Raw genomic sequence first — 21,075 nt, 5'->3', positions numbered from 1 at the left:
AATAAACAAAATTAAAAAAAAAAAAAAAAAAAAAGGTTCACAAGATGCTGATAAGGCCGCTTTGGTATTCGAGAAAGACCAAATACTAATGAAGATCTGGTTAATGAGCATGAATTCATTTTTCATAAAGCACCAAAACCTAGTCCAACAGAAGGCTCTGTAATATTTCAAGCTATTATCCCTAAAGCTTTCCAAATATTTAAAAGCCGAGTTTGCCCTTCAGACCTCATCACTCTGTTTTCAGACAAATGGAAAGATCTGAACTGATAAACTGTAACAGCTGTTTCAGAGACAAATGTATATGGGCATTTTATGCTATGTTTAAAAGCATAAGATATTCAAAGCCATACGAAGCCTACTCACTCTCAGTACTGATGCGTTCATTAAAAAGCATGCCTGCAAAAAGGTCAAACTCATGATGTTCGAAATTCAATCCTCTTAACGAATACATTGTCTTGGCTCAAATTATCAACTAATGAGTTGCACAACTTAATTGAAAAGTAATTCAATTATATATTTTTTGTGTTACTATCTTCTTATATTACCATTGTAGCATGATTGACAGACTTCAGAAGGGAATTTGCACAAAACAAGGGAAATAATACGTTCATCTGCAGCAGCTTGACTTCTGCTTGCACAGCCCCTGACACAAAACATGAGCAAAAATAAAGCAGAGAAGAGCACTATAGAAACCTTACTTAGATGAATGTGAAGGAAAGCCTTAATATGAATTTGACTGCAAGAGAACCACACCTCAACATACACAGGCAGGGACATTGCGAAGTCTGAGAGACACTGTGAAAGACAAACCATGTGGAGGAAATCCTTCTCAGAAACTAAGGAGCAGGTTTGTGCGGGAAAGTGGTATCAGTTCAGTTGATCTTGCCAACACACTCAACAGCTAAATGTATTCCTCCACAAAGACAGCATACACAAATGTTAATATGCTGTGATCTCAGCGACAATGTAGAAAATGGTAACTATGATTTATTACTCAATCATGAACTCATGAATCAGCCTTCTCAGAAACTAAGGAGCAGGTTTGTGCGGGAAAGTGGTATCAGTTCAGTTGATCTTGCCAACACACTCAACAGCTAAATGTATTCCTCCACAAAGACAGCATACACAAATGTTAATATGCTGTGATCTCAGCGACAATGTAGAAAATGGTAACTATGATTTATTACTCAATCATGAACTTCATGAATCAGGGGCGGGGGGGGGGAGGGAGCGCATGCGTTAAGAATTATTCTTATGAGAGAGCGCGAGAGCAGGAGGGACAGAAGGGAAGAGAAATATTATTGTACCTACCAGGATAGCCTCCAACATAAATGGGATTGTTCGTATCTGCAGATGTTGACTGGATGTAGGGATTATCAGTTTGAACCAAATTCCCATCAATTATCAGCGAAATGCGATGTTTGCTTTTGTTTGCTTGAAGCTTGTGCCATTTTCCATCACACAAACTATTTGTGCCTCTTGGTTCATATGTAGCTGTTACTCTGCCAGCTCCATTGTTGACATGGAATAAAACCTGTATAAACAGCCATATGCCAATAAAGATATAAAGTAAGAATACATGAACTAATTTGCCTAGATAAAAGCACAATCATGCTGGTGCAGAGATTTCCGTTTTAATAAATGCTTGGTAATTATGGAAAAGCTAATGTTTACTTTGATGGTTAGAGTGTATCCTTATTGAAGTATCTTTAAAATCTACAAGACTTAGATCTATCATGCAACGGTCCGTTGAGTTAGCTTGGTATACTTCACTTGGGATTTCAATGTTTCTTATAAATACAAATCAAGTAATTTTCTCACAGAAGCTGAGACTTCAGATCTGAAAGAAGACCCACTGTACCTAACTGAAGAGAAAGAGAATGGACTGAAAGTACTTGTCATTGCCAATACATGTATTGTTTTATTACATGTATTTATTTTTCAAAGCAGCAGACATTTCCTCAACTCTGTGGGTTGGTGAGGATTAATATGTAAATATTAACTGAGAAAGTATGTCCCACAGAAACAGTGATATTTAACACTGTCTTTAGCTAGGAAGTTTTGAATAAAAAATGAGCTATTTCTGAGAAAAGGAAATACTTAAGAGCAATCAAGTATACATTTTTAATGCAGGATATGAGTGGAAAACTATGTATTGATTGTTAAAAGGTTTATGGAGCACAATGGCCAGTAGAAGTAGAGAGTGAGTTAATTGCTCATGAATATTGAAGAAGAGATTACAAAACAGGGTGCTTTGTACATGCAATAATCTGTTTATCAAGGACAAGTGTAGCTCTATGGCAGAAAAAGTATTAAGCTACAAGAAAGGTACTTGTGTGGTCTAACATACAAGGTACATAGTACAGGAGGTCACAGTAGCTACAGACTAACATAAATTACACTAATTAAAAAGGCAAAAATGTTCCAGTGACTTCTGCTAATCTCACATTTTATCAGATGATGGTGATGATGATAAACCTTGAGACTGAAAGTTTGCCCCATACTACTTCTGTGGGGATTTGGTTTGGACATTTTGCCTCCATCACATTTCACTAGCATCTATTTAGTGCTACCCAACAGTTCTAGCCTCCCAGTTTTAAGCAAGCCTTGTGAAATGAGTGTGCCAGCACAGCGCAGCCTACCTTGCCATTTACAATCTCCAGTCCAATGGCATCAACCTTAGCACTGCTGACCCCGAGGAGAACTCCATGGACCGCTGTCGTACGAAACTCCAGTGTGATGTTCACATCAGACCGGACTTTGTAACCTTCTCTGACTGAAAAGAAATTATAAGCTTCTAGTAGAAGACTTGTAACCCACAGTACAAAGTAGAATACATACATTGTCATTGAAAGGCCTAAAAAGCTTGTTACTCTGCTGGGATACCACCTTGCAGAACCTCTGGAAAGTAAGTTTTCCAAAGTCATAATCCACATTTTATACTGGAAAAGATAAATTCCCAAGTAAGTTTTCTTTCATTAATTTAGATTTAATACATTCTATCTCATTTGTAAGAAACAGTAAAGAGCACAAATGTAATCCTTCATGTTACTCCACAAGTCCCCTAGGTCTTTTGTCTCCATACCCTTTAACAGACCTTAACTTAACATCATGAACATGGATATTCTTAGCTGAACAAAGAGGTAGTTCATTTGTTTCCCAGTGCTAGAATCATTAGCTCTTTCATTTGTGGAAGATAGCCCTTTGCAGAAATGGCCACTTTTGGATGTATGGAGTAAAGGGACTTAGTTAGAAATACATATGCATGGCATGAACTCTTTGTGTGAGGAGTCAATTAATTACACACAGTTCCAGCAAGACCTAAAAAGAGTACGTTTTCATTAACATTAATTCAGCAAGGTACTGCTTTCAATTACTGACACTTACCAAGAGCAGCAAAGCCACTCCCATCAAAGAAAGTACCGTCCTGCACTGTTACATAGCATTTATTCACAGCAAAGATGGAGACAGGGCTCTCGTTGTCCAGTTGTTTGCTATTAATTGTCATGCTACCAATGCAGGCAGGAATACTGTGAGTCACCTAAGCATATTGAAATATAAGAGTTAATGTGTAATACAAACTGCTGCAATGCTCTCTTAGTGATTCACCTGGTGTTATTGTAAATAAAAAATTCTCTGAACAAAACACAGCAGGATCTAAAATATTTATGTAATTACATTTCTATTATTACATATATAAGATTACAAATGTATGTAATGCCTTAGAGTCAAAATAACTATTGTTTAGAATCACAGTATACGCTCTCTATAACATATAGAAAGAAATGTATTTGCTTGAATGTGAGCAGGAATACACCCAACAGCTGAAGACATTCCAAACATGTTTCAGCAAATTAACAAGTAAATCAAGATTTTGACATTTTGCAAGCGTAGATCACCAGAGTTCTATCCAGCAAAAAGATTCATTAGAATTCCTCACTATTACTATTTTCAGCAACTGCAGATTCAAAGTATTAAAATATTTGTTAGCCCCATTGTCCAATTAAAAACCATTACGTCCAGGAATTGAGAAACATTATCAACACTGGAATCCTCCCTGAGATAATGAACTGCACAAGGAGGAAGGTGACAAAAACCTACCCTCCAAAAGCATGTGTAAAAAGTATGTTTTAATCTCAGACAGCTAAACTCAGTCTTTCAGAGATAGTTAAGGCACCTAATTTCTGTTTGAATGCAATAGGACTTAGGTACCAAAATGTCTGAGATTCTAGGTCATATTTTTATCTTATACTATGAAACACAGGAATTTAGATTCTTTATCCATTTTTAACAGAGAGATTGATAGAAGAAAAAAAATCTATTAAGGGCTATTACTAAAACACAAGCACACAAGCTCTAGCTGGAATCGCTAAGCCATAGAAAGCTGGAAAGATTATCTGGTAAAAGGTCATTACTTTCTTTGTTGTTTCTTTCCCCAAGTACTTCTTTTTTGCCCCTATCAGAGACAGGATACTGAATTAGATGGGTTTGATGCAGTATAGTCATTCTAGTATTGCAAAATGTCAGAGATGCCCCAAACCTTCTTACATTCCCAAGATTCTTCGGCACGTAGTCTAAGGGGAGTCCTCCCACATAGAGCTTCCCCTCCACATCCAAAGTGCTACCATCTCCCAGAGCACTGACTGCTACCAATTCCTGTCCGTCCACAATGAGTATACCTTTTCTTTTAACGTATTCTGTCTTTACCTGGAAAAAATAAGAGCATGCAAACATGAATCAGTAAACTGAATCAGTTACCTAGTCATCATTTGCCCTAGAAGTAAGCAAGACAATTTTTTAGTGGTTAGATTGCTTTGATATACTGTACTGAGGCATCCTCTGAGGCTGAGGCCATTTCAGAATGCAACTGAGCAGCTAAACTGCTTCCTTGCCTCCCCAAGGGCTCACAATGATTACATGTTGTCCTGCTTAAGTTTTTCAATGTCTTAACAATCATTATTTAAAACCACTAGTTTATTGCCTTATTATGAGTACATCACTGAGTTTGAAGTGGGGAGTACCGTGCTGGTCTTCTGCAATTATTGTGCTACCCACCAGCTGAGCCATCTTAGCTCTCTGAAGTGCACACTCCGATGCTCTAATTTTATGATGAGCAGTGCTGAATTTGCTATGACCAAAAAGCTTTCCAGTTCTGTCCATCTTGTTCATTCATGCCCCTGTGTCTTCCTTGCACTGAAGCAATTACTCACATACAGATGAGGGACTTTATTTGAAGTCAGCTAGCCGTTTATTCTTCCCTGGTTACTTTTAGCCCCACTCAGAATCCTGACCAGGTTCAACATGAGGTTTCACGAACATTTGGGTTGGTAAGGGGATAAAGCGGTACAGCAGGGTGATATGAGCAGATGGCAGAGAATGGAAAGAATTGCTTCTTTCAGCAGCAATGCATATTAGCTTAAATTGCTTGTAGAGCTACTGCAATAATCACCCCCAGCTGTGAAGTGGTGTGACTCAGCCTTCATCTCTGAAAAAAGGTTCAAGTTCATGTTTTTACGTCCTGGGTAGTAAAGGTAGGTCAGCTTTCATATGGAATCTCTTCATCTCTTAAAAAGTGGATAGTGTGAGTATGAGTTTTATGTGAGTATATGTAATTTTAAACATGCAGCTGTAAATCCTGGAGTGTTCTTCGTTTCAGGGTAGGCAGCGGAGCTTAACTGTGATCTCTCTCTCTGACTGAAGTTCACATTTGCTTTCTTTTAGTTTTTGCTGGTTTTTCTTCTGCTGATTATATATGAAAAGCAAAAATAACACTCTGCTGATTCCCAAGGCACCTAGAAGAGGTGCAGCTTTGTGTCATCAATCACTTTGTCCTACAGAAGCCACTTCCTGGAATTAAGGCTTCACATATGGACAAGGGAAGGGAAGCTTAGTAGGATGAATATTGTTATCCTCATCTGCCTTAAGGAAAAGTAATGTGGTCAGAGTTGCTTTTAAAACTCATGCAGACATCACAGTCATTTTTGATGAAGAAAGCCAGAGCCAGCAGCAGGTGGGTTGCTCAGAGGAACTGGGCCAATAGAGGTTGACACAGAGTCTTTGTACAGAAGGCCCTGAATCCTACGTGACGCCTGAAAGCTGTAGCCATAATTTCTCCTCAAACTCTCCTTATGCCAAGCCCTCCCCCTCCAGCCTCCATTCATTCCAAATGTCTACCTTTCTCATGTTGCATCAACCAAGGAAAGGAAAGAGAGTGCTTCTCTATTAGCACTAGCTGCTATGACATGCTCAAGTATTAAGCGATAAGTGGGAGAAAGGAGAAACTGCACCCACAAATCTCTGTCACACGCTCAGTTGCAGGTCTTTGGTGACACGGTGCATGAAAAGCTCTCTGTGGTAAAGTCAGAGTTTCTAGACCTCTCTGTGGGGTTCTTCTCTGGTGAAGATGACCATTATTACATAGTTGGTGAACTATTTTATTTCTAAATAATCTGAGATACTTGACAGTGGTTGGATGCTGGAATTGATGCATAATTAATGAGAATTTTAAAAGGAAATAATTATACTCAAACACAAGTTATCCGAATGGTTTCATGATTGGGTTAAAACCTGTTTGCCTTTGCAACACAGAAAGCGTACAGGAAAGGTAGGGAAAAACCATCCCAGTCACTCCAGGGAAGAAAAAATGGAGTACAAGATTGGTGACTACCTACCGTATGCCATTTTCCATCACTGATAACAGCAGGGTGAAAAGCTACTGCTTTTCCTTTGCCTAAATCAAATGAGAAATAGAGCTGTCCCCCATGAAGCTGTAGGGCTGCATAATCAACCTGGTTCTGGTGAGCCATGTAGTAAATCAGGCCACTGGAGGCAAAGGTTCTGAGATTCAGCTGGACAGAAAGTCTAGACAATAAAAATTCAGTGTTACTGAGAGGTATTTCTTCTGCATTGATAAAAAGCTTTTCTGGAGGAAGAAAACAGCCTCAACCAATTTATTATTATGAAAGGAAATTTATTATTACAAAGGCCAGAAAAGTAGAATTTGCATTGATTCTAAGAAAGCATGACATATAATGTATTTCATAATAGAAATCAGTGCTGTACCTGTCAGAGACAGAAAAAGTGCTTGTTAGAGAGTGAGCTGGGCTTTAAGAGGGACAAGGCTCAGCTGTTTGTGACTGCAGGCTTGCCTATTGCCCCAAGAAAGGAACGGATTCCAGGATAATGTGATGGCATCCGTTACTATCAGCCAGGCTTGCTGGGGTATAATGGGCAGACTGAGAACAGAGGAAGGCTTAAAAGGTAGAGGAGCTGATTGAGCCATTTATTAAGGAGACACTAGGTTCAGACCGCATAGCATCAATCCTCTGCAACGTTCTTATGTTCAATAGTTACAACAGAAGGGCTAGAAGCAAAAAGGCTCTTTTCTCAATGCCTGCATAGGCTTCCTGAGTTGAAAGAAGCATACGCGAGTGGCTTGCAGGCTGTGTTTTGGGGACCTTGTTGGGAGCCTCTCAAACAAATAAGAGTGGCAGAGAGGCTATCACATGTTAAGTCTCAACAGAATGATTCTTCTCAGTAGTCTTAGCTCCTTCAGTGACCTCGGGAGTGAAGCAGATATGGAAGGTGCAATTGCAGAAAATCCAGAGGGGAGGGCAAGATGTTATCTGCATCAGTCAAAGGAGCAGGGACCAGCTGAGCTCTGTATGTGGAAAACAGAAATCAAAATACTTACAGAAGGTACAGTGGGGCTCTTAAGTCTGAGGAGAAAAAAATGCAGAACTCTGACCATGAGTTAAACTCATGACCACAAACCTGAGAAAGACATATTAATTACATTGTGGTGGTCGTGATACCTTCTTCCATGAGGAACCCATAGAAACCTCAAGCAAGGGCCATGTTCAAAGCTGGTAATGCAGCGATCATTCATGAAAACCATCATTGCGCTTCTTGTAGCTCAATACAAGATAACACACTGCGTGCAGGTGTGAGTCAGGATATACTCACTTCTTCCTGACAGTAGACTGATTGAAGAGCAGAGTCAAGTGGCTGCCTTTGGCAAGTCCAAACTGATGGGCACCTTGAACATGATCAGGTAGCTCATCTTTTGCACAAACTACCTGTTAATGAAAGGACTTTATTAAGAATAGTATCAGGTGCTGACCAGCAAGTGCTGAATGGCAACGTGCCTATGCAGAACTTTGTAAGGAGCAAAACTGAGCCACATCATAACCACAAAGTATACAGCAACATCAATTAGCTAAATTCCCAATCATTCTGAGCAATCTTTACGCTCAAAAAGAACTAGTTCTAATGATTAAGCTACGTCTCATGGACAGCACTGGTCTTCTCTACTGAGAAATGTTTCTAGTTTGAGAAGCATCCATTCACTATTTGTCTTAATTGATAGCCCTTTTGATAACAAATGCTGGAAGACAGAGTACAATTTCAGTGTGAAAACCTTATGGACTTGGTAGAAATATTTTCCCATTTAGTGAGGATGCACATTTTTGTCATGATTTGGGGGATGGAGAGCTGAGTAACAGAGTATGAGCCAAAACGATACTTTAGCTCTAAGAAGGACAGCTTACTTCTTTTTATAGCCACAGTTGTATGAAATGTATACAATCCTGCTTTCTGTTGCCACAGAAAAATGATTTCAGGATGCTTTGGAAACACTTCATTATAAAGATGTGCAGCTGCAGAAGGAGAGAAGTAATGCTGCCTTCTCTCTTGGGAATAAGGACTGTGTGAGAGGAAACAGGTGCCAAGCAAGCTGCATTCAGACACTGTGTGTCTCTGGAATGGTTTCTGCCTCCTCTTTGACACAGAGCAGAGACTGCATGTGTGTGACCAGGAAAATGTGAATGCTGAATTGCACGGCTAATATAAATCTCAGCACAGAGCCACTTTGGCAGGAACACACTAAAGATTAGTTACTGTCAAGTCCTTCTGCTGGGGGATTATCACTCCTCTTTTTCTTTTCTTTTTTAGTGTTGCTGCCTTAAAAATATTAAACCTAACCACATTTCCCTTCCAAAAGGCCAACAGGCTGTTACAAAAGATATCACTGTTTTTCTGTAAGAAATAATAATTTCAAATTCACATTCATTGAACCATTCCATACCATAGAAGAAGCAAATATACAGAGTCCATACTTAGAAAATTCTCCACAAACCTAAAATGCATCTTGCTGTTGAACACTTTCCTAGAAGAGGCAATAGAGCTTTGCTGTAATACATACTTTTTTTGTATCTGTAAGAGGCCTCAGGGGAACTGGTAAAGCCTGAAGTTCAGGTTGAATCTCAGTGTCTTCTGGCTGTATGGCTGGTTTAGGCTTCTCTGACAAAAAGCAGCTGTCCATATCCACATGTTCATACTTCATGGAAGTGGTGAAATACAAAAGCCTGTGTTTTAAAAAACCTACATTTTAAGAGGTGAAATCCCAAATCCCTACCTTTCCCAAGCACAAGGAGAGTATTTTACAGGATCTTTCACTAGTAACAGGAGAAAGGGAAAGAAGTGGCATGCTGGGAGAAAAAGATTCAGAAGTGGCAAATAATCTGTCCATAGAACAATATTAATAGACAATATTCTTGGAAAATCATTCTGTCTGTGAATGCAGATGAAACTATAGTAGAGAATGTTGCATTTTGTGCAGCGTCTCTATACACATTAAAGACATTTTTGATGCTGTTTGGAAACGTAGCTGGTAATATCCATTTTCTGCCTGTTATAACACCCAGATCATCAGTATCATGATTGTCTTATGTTAAAAACCAGGCAAATGGACAATGTCATGAAAGAGATTACAAACTACAATTAATAAGTACTACACACAGTTTTCCAAAACAGGGCATCTACCCCTCTGACTTACTCTTTGTTAAAAATAAGATTGCTGATACAGCCATGAAAGGAGCCAGCCATTTTTAGCCCTAAGATGCCCTCTCCTGCTGGAATGCCACCAGCGTAGAAGTTGGAAATATTCATGGGGCTCATTTCTGCTGATGAACCAAGCCTCAATTCTGCAGGGTTACTTTCATCCACCTGTACAGTTATGATCCTGAAAAAGATGAAGTAGGGAAAACATTCAACAAGGGCCTTAGACATTCATTTTCAAATGAAAAGCACTCCTTTAAGCCTCAGAAATGTCCTGTTCTAAGAAATAAAGATTCCATCACTTTGATAATCCTTTCAGTGTCTTAAAACTAGAAGACCTTCTTCTTTAGATAATTTTTAACATGTAGAGTTTTGTCAAATATCTTTCTAAATTATTTTGATAGCTGTATTTTTTTCTAATACTATTTAGTATACTTTACTCAAGTGGCATAAGCTGTCTAGAGATTTTGAGAGCTTTTAACCAGAACTTCATCAGTAGCTGTATGCTGTATACAACTACCATGTAAATCAGAACACCTCCATTAACAGCAGAAAAACACAGCCCTGATTATTCCACCTAATGAGCTAGCAAAGGCAGTTCCTCAGAGTCCAGTGAACTGACAACAGCATACAATAATTAAACAGGTAGTACTGTCTGCAGTCACATGTACCTCTTATTCCGGATTAGGATGACAGAGTGTTCTTGTCCATCACTGTATGTTCCATTGGCAGACTGAAGAATTACTTTTCTAGTACTTGCTCTATCTCCAGCATTAACATGCACTGCAAGATGACCATCAATCAGCATGATGGCAAAGAAGGGCTGTGGATTTAATCAGAAGATTAATTTTTAACTATAATTCAATTTCTTGTCACACGTTCAGTGTTTAAATAGAACATACTTTGGAAAAATTTACCTCCCACTTTGTTGTAAACTAACTTTTTAAGAAAACTCAAAGACTAGTAGGCATGTATTAGTACCTCTCAGAGTGCAAAGCCTTCTAACAGAAAACACAAAAGCTGGAAATTTCTCTGGTCATGATAAAAATTCAGGTTAAAATGCAGGAGTTTTTTTCTACCACCACCACCCCACTCCTCCCCTCAGAGGAAGGAAATGAGAAGGGGCAGGTATTCCTACTAAGACTTTGTCCTTGGATTCCAGGAGCTCCAAAACAGTCCACCAGATATGAGACAGCTGTTCATCTCAAATCCTTCAATAACTACTTCTGACTACAGGAGTGGAAAGTAATACGTTGTGTGCATTTCATGTGCAGTTTTCCTCCTTGTTGCAAAAGCATTCTGGGTCCTAGTAACCGTAATAGGTCTCTTCTAACTGATCCATCACCTCTCCTCTGCTCCAATGAATATCCTTCTGTTCCCCACCTAGCCTCTATATTTGGGCCTTCCTAAGCTGATTAAATTTTTCTTTCTCATTCTTTTGCAAGTTACAGTCATAAAAACCTGACTTGATATTACAAAATAAAAATGGCAAAAACAAAACCAAAAAATCTTTGTTTTCAGTACTTGCCAAATGTGCTTGTCTGCGTCGACGCTTTTCCAGTCCCCTGCTGAGTCCAGCAAGGATGATGCCACTGCTGTTCTTTGTAGCAAAAGTTGCCATCAGTTCTGATTCTGGGCTTAAGGACTTAGGTACCAACTCAATATATCCGTTGTTCAAGATGTTCACACTATGAATAGGCTATTTTAAGAGGAAGAGAAATAATTACTGACTTCGTCCCTACACAGCGCCCAGTAAGAAAAAAAAGAATATTTCAAGTATAGATTAGATTATCTTAGAATTTTTCAAGATAAACCCATTTCAACTCACTATATTCTTTCACAAACATTACTATTCATTGTTCAATAACAATAAAGATCAGGTCACAAAACCTAAAAGTCTCCTACCTCCAATACACAGCCTTTTCTTACTCCATATGAATTTCTAAGCAAGTCAAAGGTTGAAAGGGATATTTCCAGATTCTTGATGCATCCCACATACATTCTACTATTAAGACCTTTCCTGAAACACAAAACAAGGCTTTTTTTCCAAGGAGCAGTATTTGGAATCTCCTGGGAGAAAATATTAAGTTCTCTTCAATAAGAAAAAGAGATCTGTTTTAAAGAATGAGTCAGCCCAGTGTAAGTGAAAACAGGGGTAATTTGGGTTTTACTCTTAGCAGATATTAATTCTGATCTTAAAAAGAGTCAGATAACGTTGTCCCCAAATGGAAATATACAAGTGTGTAGTGCTGTGTTGCCAGGCCACGTCACTTTCCAAAACTTTAAGGTGAATCTTCAGCTGAAATGTAATGGCTTTTGTGTGAAGAGAGTAACTGTAGCTCTCTACTACCTAGAAACTCTTTTTCATTTCTTCAGTCTGGAGGATGCCTAATTTGGTTCCAGGTTTAAGTCAGAAAAATCTAAGGCTCGCCTGCCGTAATCCCTTACAGGCTGCCATGCCAGCTACGATTAACAAGTCTGCACCTCTGCAATAACTGCGCAGAGACCAATATTGTCCTGGAATTTACCTTATTGTCACGAGCATGCAGACAGTTTAATTAGATTTTCTTTTGCCATGCTTATCCTTTCAAAGTGAAGCCACTGGAAGAAATGTGACTTTACAAGTTCAGCAGGGATGTGCTATACAAAAAGTATAAACTAGAGACATGCTATAAAATATATATTTGTAATGTTTTTTGTTGATCTGTTCACAATTGTTTCTCCTCTGTTCCAAGTTTCAAAACTGAATTACAAGAATTCCTTTCTGAAGTAGAACTTTTACCCTGAAGCACAGTTTTGCCCGTAAATGCCAGCTGGAAAACACAAGGCTCACACAGCTAGAGATCACAAGGAGCATCGTTCCAGGCAGCAGTGCTGAATGCTTGCCGCAGTCTGACACAAAGAGCAGGCGGCTGCTGTAGCAGCTGCTGTCGTGGAAATCACCCATAGACAGGAAAAACAGAAGCTTGCCTCTGATCTGAACTGCAGTGTCAGACCTGCCAGTGAAAAGCACCATATTAGAGTTTGAAGGCAAAGGACAGGTAATTCTGTGGTATACATGGCCATAAACAAGGCTTCAGACTTCACGGATTTTCACTAATTTCAGTGGAGTTAGCAGAGTTTGTTAAAGTCTTTCCCTCTTACTTACAAGAGTCTTAGCAAAGGAGGAAAAGCGAGAGGACACTTTACCTCACAGTCCTGGATCTTGGCAGCCCACCAATGAAGATTGGGTCCTTATCAGAGCGGTTCAGGTCTGAGGCAACCCCAGGAGATTCTCCTTGCTTGGTTTCTTTATAATTAAGGTTATATGCATCCATGACCGCCAAAATCCCTGCAAAGAGAGTAAAGATCTGGAGAAGGACACGAATCCGCAGTCTGACACAAAGAGCAGGCGGCTGCTGTAGCAGCTGCTGTCGTGGAAATCACCCATAGACAGGAAAAACAGAAGCTTGCCTCTGATCTGAATTGCAGTGTCAGACCTGCCAGTGAAAAGCACCATATTAGAGTTTGAAGGCAAAGGACAGGTATTCTGTGGTATACATGGCCATAAACAAGGCTTCAGACTTCACGGATTTTCACTAATTTCAGTGGAGTTAGCAGAGTTTGTTAAAGTCTTTCCCTCTTACTTACAAGGTCTTAGCAAGTCTTTCCCTCTTACTTACAAGAGTCTTAGCAAAGGAGGAAAAGCGAGAGGACACTTTACCTCACAGTCCTGGATCTTGGCAGCCCACCAATGAAGATTGGGTCCTTATCAGAGCGGTTCAGGTCTGAGGCAACCCCAGGAGATTCTCCTTGCTTGGTTTCTTTATAATTAAGGTTATATGCATCCATGACCGCCAAAATCCCTGCAAAGAGAGTAAAGATCTGGAGAAGGACACGAATACACATTCTTCCATTTTGGCAATCTTGCCTCTAATAAAGGAAAATGTATTCATTGACTCAAACATGTATGGACAACCTTCTTATTTTTAGAATGAGTAATTTATTGTACTTCCAGCTATTCTGTTAATCTCATTCATTCTTCTCTGACAAAACCAAATCTGGGGAATTCTACAGGAAAAAATATGTATGTTATAGTTATTAACACGTATTATTTATAATGCATTACTTCCCAAACTTAGGCCCCAAATATTGTAGTACTAGGTACTATTAAAATGCAGAACAGAAAACACGATGCCTGATATACAGATTTGGAAAAAGATCTTTCACTCTTTAAAGACTATTGATATGCTTTTGGCAGCTTCTGCACTACCTGCTCATTATAAGTTGTGCCAAACCAAGCACAAGATTTACACTGCTGTCCTTCTAAAAGCAAAGTAACATAGGTGTGGCTGCTAAAGAAACTGCATTGGAAGTGACCAAATTTGGTTGCAGTGATGTTCCCTGTGGCTATCTTAGATATCTGTATTTGTAAATGTGCAGACACCTGTTTTTTTCAGCCTGTAGCCTACCTTGTTTCTTGTTCCGACTGAATGAAATTTTATACCATGTTCCATTGTTGTAACGATTTTCTGTTGTAAGAGCAAGAGGTCCTGAACCTAGATCAACAGTCAGTCTCACTTTGCCATCAACAAGCTCAAGGGACAAGAAATCTCTCTGGGAGGAAAAAAAAACAAAACAAAACAAAACACAAAAAAACCCAACAGATTAAATTCCTGGAAATAAAATCTTCCAAAAGGATGTATCCTTGGCAGGTTTGGGCTACTGTGTTAAAAAGGTTTGCTAACTCTTGTACCTAGACTATTTGTTAGGCCCAAGGCACTTACCTTTGCTATGCTTAGGAAAATTAAGTTAGATGTACCTCACAAGTATGTCGTTTTGTTTTGTTGTTATTCTTACTTAAATGCATCATCAGGCTTGATTACTCAGCAAAGGAAAGTTTAAATAAATGTCACATTTGCTTTTTTTTTTTTTGATTAAGTTGATAGTAGTTTGATTTGACTGTTAGCATAACGATCAAACACTACAACGTTCTTTCTGCAAGAAGCAAAGAGCTTCTTCACACAGTAAAAAAAGACTTTCTGAATTGTATTAAATGTGCCCACTTTGCACTGTAAAACTTAAGTCAGGTATCATTGTGCAATGTATGCAGGCAGTGAGTACATAACAAAGCAAATGAATAATGCAGTGACTCTGAAACAATCTGTATCTAAACAAAGCTTTGTCCTCCTTCAGGAAAAGAAAACCAGCAGCTAAGTATGCAGTAAACTGCATGACATGACAATAAAGGTCTGGAGATGGGTCTAGGTGGTATTGCTGTTGCAGGGAGATTTATTTAATTTATTTCAGTTTACTGAATTCCCATCTTATGGATTTAATTCAATATGCCTATTCAATATTATATTGTCCTTCTGCAAGCTCAGTTCCAAAAGATTTTACATTCTGCAAAGGTTCCTCCAACTGAACAAAACTACTAGTTTGTTGTCCCTACTGTTTCTTTTTCTTACCTTTAATTAAATAATCATTAATTTTGGTCTAGAATTAAAACAGATTATGGAGAATTCTTTTCATTGCTTAATTTTGTGAATATTTGCTCTAAAGAGTTATCGCTAGGGTTCCTGACTTTACTCCTTTGGCTTATGATGTCAATCACAGGTGATAATCTATACAAAGATAATAACTTGTTTTATATGTAAGCTGAAAAATAACAAAGAAGAAAGCAAGAAACCATCAAGTGAGCTAAACATAGTTTTTGACAGCTTAAGAATCTGATCCATTTTCTTACAGTGCCATTTGAAGCAAGATACAGAAGAAGCCCATTAGGTGAAAAGGTACTGAAAAATATTATTATCTGAGTCACTGTTGAGCGGAGTGCCTTCTCCACAACTGAGTATCCGCTGCCATCAAAATGGAATGAAGTGTCCTCATCCTGCGGGCTACAGAAGTAGAAAACAGTTAAAAATGTTAACTGAAGACTTGTGGTTTTCCAGTCATTTTTATATAAAATATAAGAAAAGTTAGATCAGTTGGTGCAGCCACCAGGCAGTATGATTAGAAAGTGTGGAAAGAGACTTGAATCTTGATATTATGAATAACTGAAGGATTCCAGCCAAAGGCCACTTTCATTATAGAATCTTATAATACATGATTTAGCCATGGGGAAGGATGCATACAAGATAAAAACTGTTCTTCCCTGATGTATGAAAAAAACCCAACAATTTCTTAAGGGAAAAAATAATTGTTACAGCATACACCCTCTTACTTAAAACGTGTCATCCATTTATCAAAATGCTTTGCATAATTGCACTTACAACAAATGTTCCCTTAGCCCCTTTCCCTGCAATATAATACTTGTAAAAAATATCTCATACAAGCAAGCAGCACCCTCTGCTGTTTCTACAGGAAACATTCTGCAAAAGGGCATATGGTCAAGCGTATTTCTTTTCAATTCCTTAAACGTAAGTACAGTCTGCAATCCCCTTTCACAACGATTACAAGAATGGTAGCAAGCTCAGTGGCTACAGTTTTGCTATGGATTTTTTTAATGAGAGTGCTTTACACTGTTTCTTATCCTAAGAAAGAATAAATTTGTCTTACTGGAAAGCAAACATTCCAAAATAGTTTGGTTCACTGGCAGTCCCTACTTTCAACGCACAAAATAGACCACAGCAATAGAGCTCCTCTGAAAAAGTGATTAATAAGTGATAAAATTCCATACAATTAAATTATTTGACAACACTGGCACATTCAGGTTAGTGTGTTCAGAACTGTAAGTTAATGATCAAACACTGCAATTTGTCTGAGTTCATTATTTTTAGCTAGCACAGGAATACATATTACAGATATAAATTACTCTAAATCTGTTACAAAAGAGAGCGAGACAAAATACCTTCCAAAACAGCCATTGCACTTGCCCTCTCTTTCCATATAGTTCCAAAGACCGATAGATTTGCCATTCAGGGATGCCTCTCCCATGCACCCTTTAAAATGGGTCACCTTAACAGCAGGCGATTTCTATAAGACAAGAAATATTTCATGAATACAATTAACATTAAGTACTCTGAAAATTATGCAGCCAAATTTTTGCTGGTTGTCTTCCTTGAACTCTAACTTTGTTAGATATAAATCATAATAAAAGAACAACATGTTTTAGCAAAACTGTTAACAAGTATCATTTAAATCATAATAGATTAGTTTTGCAGCAAGGAAAAAAGTAAAATAATTATGTCCTTGACCTACTTACATGCCTCATAGCATGAATAACAATGGCAAACTAAAAGAAGCCATGGAAGAAGGAAACGAAAAACAATGCATTGTGTAATGTCTACGCATCATGCATCCACACATGGCCTGTCCTGGTTAACAGTTTATGCAAAGATTTCCAGGGAAAATTGACTTCAGGATACTAGAACATCCTTATAGCATTTTTGCTTTATGTTCAGAGTACCTGGCATTTCTTGATGAAGTAACCAATTCATGCAATTATTTCTAAGTCAAAAGTATATCTCAAACATGATAAAAACATTTTACAGAATGCTGATCTCAGAATTTAACCTTGATTTGCCCTCCAAGTCCTCCGATAAACATTAGGGTTGATTTGTTAACATCTAGTATGCTGGCTGTCCCTGGAGAGGTTGCAGATTTAGATGAAGGCTTCTGATTGGAGTTCATTTCCTCTATGCTGAGTGTGCCTGTTTTTCCAAACCTGCCAAGTACAAATACTAATGAATAGTTTTAGAAATCACCAGGCTTAATCAACACATGCTATTGGCTTATCTTTTTAAGGACAAGGAAAATCTTGTCACTGGAAAACTCGGAAGATGGTTTGTGTTGTTTATGCCAAGTTCACTCACTAAGTAGCTGGACATTTCTACAATACAGCCATCTCAATAAAAAAATAATACTAATCAATTTTCCTATCCACCATTTATGCCATTCTCATCTTAATTACCTGGTTGCATGTATTCTGTGCCATTTGTTGTTGTCAATTTGAAAATCAGGGTATTCCACTCTTGTTGATCCAGAGCCCAAATCCCAAAGAAGAGCTACCTTACCACGTCGCATCTCCACAGCAAGGAAGTCTGTCTGAAAAACAGCAGGGCTTATTCTAATACATGTCATTGAACGTGTAGTTTCTGTTTTGTGTATTTTAACATGTAACACTGAGAAAGTCTTTCCAGATTCATGTCCCTACATCCTATATTATGGGAGTTGACTTTTAGCAAAATCAGGCCCAGTAAGTTTTTACTCATTTTTAATATTAATGAAACCAAAAAACTCAGCTTATATACAAGTAGGTCAATGTTTTCTTTATAGATATATAAAAACGTGTGATGTACACACACGTAGACATATAGAAATATGCACTTCTGAGTGTACATGATGTGACCTACCAGTCTGTGAAAAAGTACTGTCACATGAAAGCATGCCACAAGGAGCTAGCAGCTGTGCATTTATTAGGACTACAGAGGGAAGGAAGAGGAGGGCAATGTGACAGTGAGCCATCATGCTCCTTTTCAAGTGGGTGGATGCACCATGCTCATGAGGGCCAAATTCAAGTACTTTCTCTGTGATACCAGGCAAATTGCTTGATATAGTCCAGCATGCTATATGAAAGCACCACATAGAGTGTTACACTCCATGAGGTTAATGCACAGCATGGGAAAAGGAAGGGGGAGCTTCATGACATGGCCAAGAGGCAATGCTAAGGAATCAGGTGCTTTTATTCTTTACCTTTGAGGATCTCTGGAATCATCTAAGGCACAAAAATATTTCCACCCCTAGTCAACACATTTGTCTGCAAGGTGCCTCACTTGGATACTTAGTTTGAAGTCAAGTAGGAAAAAACATATATATGGTCATTTAAAACATTTGACTACCATCACCTTCAGTAAACGTATGCCAGAAACTTACCTTTCCATTGCTACCCAGGTAGAAAAGGAGGTTATCTGGTTCAGCAGTTTTCACATTGAGTGTTAAGGTGTTGTAATTTGTAGATGAAATTTGGGGTTGGTAGGCACGAATGCAATCTCTGTCTGCTGATACTGCAACTTTAATCTGGGATTGTGTGAGGGGGATGGGGGGAGAAAGGAGGAAATGGAATCTAAGCAAGTATCAGTGTACACAGCACATATTTCTGGAATAGGTATTTAGCCTGTGACCAACAAATGCAAGCCATTTGCTGAGATACTTTCATGCAATCTAAGTATTGCTACCTGTTAGATCTTTTAGCAATCTCCTAGATATAACTTGACAAAGAGATTCACAAATAGAAAAGAATGACATCTGTCATAATTCACTCATTCAATTAGGAGATTTGAAGCCAATAAATTAAACTATTCAAATCCCTCAGAAAATAACAATAAATCTTGGGTCAGAAGCCCATATCAGTAAAAGCCACTGTAATAATATCAGAAAAAGAAACAGAAATTCAAAACCTTTAAAAAAAAAAAAAAGGAAACATAATTCTAGTCTATGTTGACAGAAAATTTTTTTTTTTTAAATTTAAAAGGCAGACAGTCTGCAATAATTCTGGTTATTTCAAAGTTTTACAACACAGTTTACATGATTATTCAAAAAATACATTTGTGCATATATTACAAGTTAAACTTTTTTAAGATGAAGTAGAGAAATTAATATTCCTGTTGTCATACCACTAACTCCTTTGAACGCAGTCTAGAATACTAGATAGGCCATCAATTCAAGCTAAATGCAGCCAAACTCCAAGGAGCTTGGTAGTGTAACGACAGAAAATCCATTTTAACAACAGAAAACCCTTAACTTCATCAAGTTCATTGAATATGCCTGTAACAACTAAATACATAAAGCACACATGTGCATACGCGTATGGACACAGATACATAGTTTCTCTCTAGTAAAAGTTTACAAAACAACAGAACAAACTCTCAAAACTGGAAAAGGGGATTTTGCTAATACTTCTTTTCACCCTGCCAGGAACCTCTGTGGTTTATGACATTTCAGAAAATACTACTCCCTCTTTTCTGCAGTGGATTCATTAAGCTTCAATAGACTGTGACAGGGAAGCAATAACCATATAATTAAGGAGATTTGCAGAAAGAACTGAAAGTCTTTTATTTTTTAAAACAAAACCTCCCTAAACCTTACAATAACATACCCATACTAAAGCCAAAGGCATACCAAAAATTACTGAGTGCAAAGTCATTTTCATATTCCCCCTCATAGTTTAATGAGGTCCATAGTACAGTTGATTCACTTTTGTTGTCTTTAAGGGGGGTGCAGAGATTTAAAAACAAGTATCTTATTTGTCTTAAAGTATTCTGGATGCACGGCAGCTTCTTGCAAAGAAGAACATATGGACATGGCAGGGCACAGATGGCAAATTTATTGATAGAATCAACACTCTTGTTAAAAAATTTGTAATGATACTTGATGTTATATGGAGGAACCCCACATCAATCTCTAAAAAAAGCTTAAAAATTAACATCTTGTCCTACAAAGAATGGCAGCACCATCCCCTCACTTGTCTCTTTCTCACCAAAATACCTCTGTGATTGCTTTCTGACATATTGTATTTCATTATTTTTATAGCAAACAAAAGGAAATAGTAAATAAATTACTGCCTTGCTGTTCTGACAAACTCACAAATGCAATAAGAAACTTGAAGCTAAAACTAGAAAACGTACCAACAGCTCTGCCAGTACGATTTTAGCATCAGTCAGTGCTCTTGGACTTCAGTAAGACCCCTGAACAACCAGGTACTTTGACACTAAATTTTAGGCTTCTTATCTCAAAGAACTTCCCTGCTAAAAGCGAAAGTGAAGCCAGTTAAGTCTGGCATGATGGAACTTACAGATGCTGCCTGCTTGCGGGCCTGGCTGATGAGCTCTTTAATTTCAGACAGGTTTCTGTTCAGGTTCTCCTCTAGCATTTTCAAAGGTTTCAGCCTATCCAATAAAAGACTTGCTTGTGCTTCAACTTCTTTAACTTGTTTTTCAGCAGTAATTGCTGCCAAAACATAAATGAAATGTTGCGGCAGGTTGAAAGAGAAATGTACTGTTCATTGCTAAAATACTTAGCCAAGGTGGCCTGTTTCTGATCATTTTGTTTTCGGCAATTTTAAATATCAGAAAGAAATACGCATACTTAAGGGTATCCCACGTGACTCTTCTAAAGGTCTTTTTAAAAGTTAGCACGTTTTTATTGAATTAGGAAAAACTTTCAGTCCATCAGATTCATATTTAATGCCTATTAAAATTGACTATTAGTACTGCTTCTGCAAGCAGTGACATTTCTAAAGAGCAATGAAGCAGCAAACTT

At 38.1% G+C, this 21,075-nt stretch overlaps 1 protein-coding gene across 1 annotated transcript in view; it reads right to left on the bottom strand.

Annotated features, from left to right (window-relative positions):
* Nucleotides 1-21,075, bottom strand: part of LAMA1 (laminin subunit alpha 1) — a 61,051-nt gene that overhangs the window by 4,765 nt on the left and 35,211 nt on the right. Inside the window, exons 24-43 of the mRNA XM_019473341.1 lie at nt 20,609-20,763; nt 18,691-18,834; nt 17,729-17,862; nt 17,332-17,482; nt 16,667-16,791; nt 15,563-15,713; nt 14,289-14,433; nt 13,569-13,682; nt 13,027-13,168; nt 12,620-12,833; nt 11,366-11,536; nt 10,509-10,660; nt 9,836-10,021; nt 9,203-9,365; nt 7,966-8,078; nt 6,672-6,861; nt 4,549-4,707; nt 3,388-3,541; nt 2,643-2,776; nt 1,312-1,534 (exon numbers count right to left, since the gene is read on the bottom strand). Coding sequence (XP_019328886.1) covers nt 1,312-1,534; nt 2,643-2,776; nt 3,388-3,541; nt 4,549-4,707; nt 6,672-6,861; nt 7,966-8,078; nt 9,203-9,365; nt 9,836-10,021; nt 10,509-10,660; nt 11,366-11,536; nt 12,620-12,833; nt 13,027-13,168; nt 13,569-13,682; nt 14,289-14,433; nt 15,563-15,713; nt 16,667-16,791; nt 17,332-17,482; nt 17,729-17,862; nt 18,691-18,834; nt 20,609-20,763 — 3,120 coding nt within the window. The remainder of the gene's footprint in view (nt 1-1,311; nt 1,535-2,642; nt 2,777-3,387; nt 3,542-4,548; nt 4,708-6,671; nt 6,862-7,965; nt 8,079-9,202; nt 9,366-9,835; nt 10,022-10,508; nt 10,661-11,365; nt 11,537-12,619; nt 12,834-13,026; nt 13,169-13,568; nt 13,683-14,288; nt 14,434-15,562; nt 15,714-16,666; nt 16,792-17,331; nt 17,483-17,728; nt 17,863-18,690; nt 18,835-20,608; nt 20,764-21,075) is intronic.

The sequence above is a fragment of the Aptenodytes forsteri genome, unplaced genomic scaffold (assembly GCF_000699145.1).
Source record: "Aptenodytes forsteri isolate BGI_AS27 unplaced genomic scaffold, ASM69914v1 Scaffold229, whole genome shotgun sequence".
Taxonomy (NCBI): domain Eukaryota; kingdom Metazoa; phylum Chordata; class Aves; order Sphenisciformes; family Spheniscidae; genus Aptenodytes; species Aptenodytes forsteri.
The sequence above is the reverse complement of the archived record's forward strand: the minus strand, read 5'-3'. Positions and strand labels throughout refer to the sequence as shown.